At 44.8% G+C, this 6,000-nt stretch overlaps 1 protein-coding gene across 1 annotated transcript in view; it reads left to right on the top strand.

The window, feature by feature from the left end:
• The first annotated feature begins 308 nt into the window (after positions 1-308).
• The window catches only part of MYO3B (myosin IIIB), a 347,455-nt gene continuing 341,763 nt past the window's right edge, over positions 309-6,000 (top strand). The window contains exons 1-3 of the mRNA XM_039493716.1: positions 309-399; positions 2,613-2,679; positions 2,891-2,930. Coding sequence (XP_039349650.1) covers positions 2,673-2,679; positions 2,891-2,930 — 47 coding nt within the window. The 5' untranslated portion in view covers positions 309-399; positions 2,613-2,672. The remainder of the gene's footprint in view (positions 400-2,612; positions 2,680-2,890; positions 2,931-6,000) is intronic.

The following is a 6,000-nucleotide window of genomic DNA, read 5'->3' as shown; positions in this document are numbered from 1 at the left end:
GGAAATTAACCCGAGAACATGCCAGGGAAGAGAAGAGGACTGAGGGGAGAAGCTGCAGATTGGCAAAAGAAAGGAGTGAGAAAAAGCTTTCCTTTCTGAACACTTCACAGTAGAAAGTGACTGTGTGGAGAAGACCTGAGCTGCCTCCTGCGGTGATGTCACAGTGTGGGAAAGGGTGGGGGGAGCAGGTTCTCCCCACTCTTTGTGCTTTGTATGGAATGATAGATATTAGGCCAGAGGCGCTAACTGGCTTGTGCAGCTTTTCTGTTAACTAGGATGATTAGTGGGAAATGTATTCTAGATATGAAGGACACCATAAAATAGCTCCACTATGCAGTGAACTGGGTCACTGACTACGATTTCCCACAAGGCTAGTGTGAGTTTTAGGTATACAGGAAGGTAATTTTTTTCCACTTGAATCGTCTTTTGGGTTCTTTATTTGCGTGTAGATATGATGGCAGAAGGGACAAAGATTTAAAACTGTATGCTGGTATCTGAAGGTCATTGGAATTGAGGGAGAGGTAAGGGAGGGCAGCTTGGAGTTTAGGAAAGGTGCAGGAGAGCAATATGTTTTGGGATAATGCTGTTTGATTCAGTAGGATTAGTTACTTTCTGTGCTAGTATGGAGCACTGGTAATTGTGGGAAGCATAAGCACCAACTACGTAGGTGCTCCGGGGCTGGAGCATCCACAGGGGGAAAATTAGTAGGTGCTCTGCACCCACCAGCAGCCAAGCTCCCCTCCCTCCCTGCCCCACCTCCTCCTCCTCCTCCCCCCCGAGCGCTCCATGTCCCCGCTCCTCCGCCTACCTCCCAGCACTTCCCATCTGGCCACCACCAAACAGCTGTTTGGCAGCATTAGCATGCTCTGGGAGGAGGGGAGAGAAGCGGGAACATGGCACGCTCAGGGGAGGAGTCGGGGAAGAGGCAGGGCTGGGTGAGGATTTGGGAAGGAGTTGGAATATTGGCAGGGAGGGGGTGGAGTTGGGGCAGGGACTTTGGGGAAGGGGTTGGAATGGGGGCGGGGAAGGTATGGGAAGGGGCAGGGCAGGGGCGGGGTCTCATGGAAGGGGTGGAGTGGGGGGAAGGGCCGGGGGGGGGGTCGAGTACCCAGAGGAAAAGGAGGGGGAAGTCAGCGCCTATGGTGGGAAGTGTGTGACATTACAGTGTTAACGTGTGGACAGAACATTGAGCTATAAGTATTTCATAGCAGCACCCAGGTTCTCGTTCTGGGTCTCCTGTTTCCTTGCAGAGAATTTCATATTTAGAAACGTTTGACACAGTTAACTTAGGATTTCTCTCTTGCAAATCTGATGAAAATTGAAGAAGCAGGGATGCCTCCTGGGCTTAGTGTGCTTACTATTTTCCCTGTACATTTTATGAAGTACATACAGAAAGAGAGTGGGGAGCATGTGACACAAATTGTCACAAATATGGGAAGTTAAGGCTCACCCTGCGTCCTTTGGTAGCTAGTTATTGCAATATAGCAGTGACGGTCTGTGTCAGAGTTCCAAGTGAAGGTGTAAGGCTGTAGCAGAGCGTTCCACAGCTGTACTTGCCAACTTATCCACTGGCAGTATAGGTGCAATTGATTCAAAGACCGATGCATTAGTTCTTTTAATTATTTATGTGCTTGTATCTCTAATCAGAGTAATACAGTGATGGCAGCTGAGAGTCGCAATCATCAGACTACTGTGAGTGCTCGATCAGCCTGCCTGTGATACAGGCACTACTGCTGCCTATTGCACCCACCAGGCAGCAAACGCACATAGCTTCCCACATGGTCACTCCTTATGCCGCCCACAACTCTCTGCTCAGCATGCTCCCCCCATACAGCTCCCTCTACTCCGAAGGAAATTTCCCTTCCCAGTTTTCTTCTGGTCACATGACATAGGGGTATGTCTACACCTTGACTTGGCGGTGTAAATCCAAGCTTGAGGATTGCGCTAGCGTGCTAATAGAGTGCATGAGCAAGTGGGTGGGATCAGCCACCCAACAATGTGCCTAGTGTCTTGGTGGGGTACGTACGCAGGGAGTCTAGCCTCTCCTGCTGCTGCAGCTATACTCCATTTTTCCCATACTAGCTCGATCACAGCTAGCCGCTGGAGACAAGGTCTGTCTCCTCAAGCTGGAATTTATACCTCCAGTTCAAAGCGTAACCATACCCACATAGGTACCCCCTCCCCAACTCTCATCAGGAAGTCCCCTCCACGACAATTCAATAGCCAAGACTTGCAAACTGACTAATAATTTTGGGGTGCTCACCTTGACTCACCTCAAAGTTGCCTGATTTTCAGTGGGTTGGTGCTGAGCACTTTCTGAAAATCAGGCCTTTTAAAGGTGTGTTGAGTTGGGCACCCAAAAATCAAGACTTCCAAAATCGCTAGTTGCTCTTGAAAATCTTGGCCAAGTTTTATCCTGCTCTCTTCCAGTCCAGGATTCAGGTTTTAAAATACATCGACTGAGCCCTGTGACAGGCAGTGCAGGAAAACGCTCTTCGATCCCTTTACTAACTAAATTGGACTTCATCCGTTTTGAGTTTCTCCCTTTCATGCATCACACACGAGTGTCCTCCTCAAGTTCTTGTTAATTATTAAATCTTTGTCTGTTCTAGGCTTATTGCTCGGAAAAGAAAATACCTCTTGCCTAGTGCAGCATATGGCCAACAAGAACCATGGCAGGTAAGAAGCAGAAACTTTAGGGTTTTTTTAACCACATTCTCTTTTGCTGTGTGTCACCTTTGGAATGGAAATGTAATGTATACAATAGGTTGCATGTACTTCCAACAGCTGTTGGGCTGGGTGGCCTGTCACTGTGAAATAGCTGGAGAAATGCCAAAGGTCTCAAATGTCTCGAAGGCTGTCAAGTTTTTGCTTTTTCATGTTGTTGCAGCATCGGAGAATGCAGCAAGCCTTGAAGCAACCCGAATTGGGTAAGATAGAATTATTAATATTCATATCATATGGCACCTTTTGAGGGGGCTGGAGGGGAATGAATGTTATGGCCTTTACAAGAGGAGTTTCGTTGCCCTGTCCCCTTTCATTCAAAAGAGAACAGTCCTTGTTTAATTCTGCTAACTTACAAGTTAATATAATTATCTTCTAGATGAGCAGTTGTTAGCTGGTGCATTCTAGCTATGCTTGCGGCGGTATTTCTTAACCTATTTATTACACACGTTGGGAAACTGAATCTATCAAGCTAGGGAAAATAACTGGCACTAAACTTTATCATAACCATGGTACATGGTGAAAGAACTAATAACTTATTAAACTGAGGATATTTATTTAAATAGAACTGTGTGGAGTGGTCCCTGCTGTTGTTGCTGAATTGCTTCTCCTCACATTTACACCACCTTGTGATACACACAAACTTGTTTGACACAGTTTTAACCTAGAATCATTACTAATATCCATTTTGCTAGTATTCCCTGAAGGCAGAACTGCCCTCCAATTAGCTGGCCTGTATTCCTGTGCAGAAACTACATCCTAGAGAGATGTTCTTGGATGGTCAGAATGATGTACATAATTATGAAGTAAGGATCTCCTTGACTGGTTACATTTCTAGTTACATTTGGCAAGAAAGCTTTTCTCTTCAACTTTGATTCTGGAAACAGAGCACAGAACTTGATTTTCAATAACCACACCTACTAGCTTCCCCCAAAAGGAATAATAATTATAAATGATACTTTATAAACTGGCAATCTTGAATTACGGGTTTGTTGCATTGAAGGTGATTTCTCTGATGGGCAGTATCTATGGTATTGGAACATGAAGATGTATTTACCATCTTGAAACTATAAAGAAGAATGGGTTTCTGAAGTGTGTAGCATTTCCTACTCTCATTATTTGACTCACAATATACGTTTTCTTGCTCAGGCTCTTTGCCTAGAGAATGAAATGGTGGCTCCTTCTCAAGGCAAGGATGGTGGCTGAATCAATAGCTAACTACAGTTATGCAAGATTCAGAGGCCTGCCTATTCAGGAACTTTTGAAGAAAATTGCTTTATTGAGAATCTTAATGTTTTAAGGAACATAGATCCTACCTGTAGACTTGCTTACATGGAGTTACTTCTTATGTTTTAAAATCTATCTACTCTGTGTGCGGTACGTATGTATAAGTGACTAAAAAGACTAGTTTTGTTTTAAAGCACCGTACAAACACATCTGAAAACAAGACAGTTGGCGTTGTTGCGCTGAAGTGATCTCCATTCTTGCAAGGCAAAATGTCGTTTAGATTAGCACATTTTTACAGCGCTAGGCAAAGTCATTCATGTGCAAAAGATCTGACTCCTGTTAACCGGCAGATGCCTGTGCCCTTGACAAAGGTGTTTTTTGCAAGATATCTGCAGATATACAATTGACAATGGTCAGTACTATATGCCAAACTCTCCTTTGTGTGCTTCAGCTATATCAGTGGCTTACAGAGGGCCTTGAGCCTGGGAGGTGCCAGATGTGCTCAACTCCCATTGATCTAATGTGTGGTGAAATGGCTTGTAAAATGGCTTGGGGCCCTCACTGATTTACAATGGTATCATCTGCTGCTTCTTATGGGTGGTTGAGGAGAAGATACTGGCTTTCATGCTTAATTCTGCTTCTTGCCAGTCAAATCCAGAGTAGTAAATGCTCCAAACTATAAGGGACCTGGAAAGGGGCAAGGGTCCATAAGCTGAGGAGTGCTGGCTCTGCTCTTCTATGGTGGACAGAGCGAGGATTGGGACTGCAGTACTAACATCAAGGGGGCTCTCGTCTCATTTCTGAATCCAATTTGAAAAGAAAAATCCTCACCCATCTTCCTTAAACGTTAACACAAGCAAGCAGAACTCATCTGTAACTACTCTGTGCCATGTAGAGAGGCTTTAGATCCGGTGTGCTCAGGTATTCCCGCCCTCACCGTAAACACCAATGAGGGAGAGAGATGGTTTATCATGGTCCAGCTATTAGAGTTATTATTATTATTTTTGTGAACAAAACAGCTGTCAGTTCTTGACTCCTCCTTGGTCTTTTGGCTTTTCCTATTGTGTGTTACACACCACAGCATTACACCTCACTGGGAGGAGGCCTCTGTCCTTGAACTTTGACTCAGACTGGTGGGGGAGGGGGCTAGGTGGGAAATGGAGGTTCCAGAAACAGGGCCGCCCAGAGGATTCAGGGGGTCTAGGGCAAAGCAATTTCGGGGGCCCTTTCCACAAAAAGGTTGCAATACTATAGAATACTATATTCCCGTGGGGGCCCCTGCGGGGCCTGGGGCAAATTGCCCCCCTTGCCCCCCTCTCTGGGCGGCCCTGCCCAGAAAGTCTTTATCCTTCAGCCCCTCTCCTAGAATCTATGGGGCTCTCTTAAACCAAGACTGATCAAAAACAGAGAAAATGGAATTAAAAGAAATGAAATACTTTGTTTAACAGACCTCTAGATTTTCATTTCTCATAAACTAAACTAGCTAAGGCATTCTGAGCTGAGTTACAGAGAGAAAACAAGAGAAGTGAATAGCTTACCTCCCATGAGAGCAATCCTCTCTCTGGCCAGGCTGTCAGCATTGCTTGCTGTCTGGATAGCAACTCCCTGTTCTGTGTTCAGAGACCTCTCTTAACAATGTCTCTTGCCCCCCACCCCCTTTCCAAACCAGTTTTCTCCAGGTATCTATATTATACACAATAGAACTTAGGCTTGGTGTTTTCTCTAAGGGCCTGTGTACATATGAAATTATACCACTTTAACTATACTGATATGGTTAAAGCAATACAACTCTCTTAGTGTGGATGCAGCTATATACAAAGGTGCTTTATACCAGTATAGCTATTCCCGTACAGGAAGGGTAATGAGCAATTCTGGTATAATTATACCAGATAAAGGTGTCTTGAGTCCACTAGAAGTTGTACCAATGTCACTATTTGGTAAAAACAAACAAAAAAACCCCAACCAAACAACCCCCCCACAAACAAACAAACACACAAACAAAAAAAAACCCCAAACAAAAACAAAAAGCCCACATCCCTAAACATAATA

This window comes from Mauremys reevesii, linkage group 11 (genome assembly GCF_016161935.1).
Source record: "Mauremys reevesii isolate NIE-2019 linkage group 11, ASM1616193v1, whole genome shotgun sequence".
NCBI lineage: Eukaryota > Metazoa > Chordata > Testudines > Geoemydidae > Mauremys > Mauremys reevesii.
This window is presented reverse-complemented; position numbering and strand designations above follow the sequence as displayed.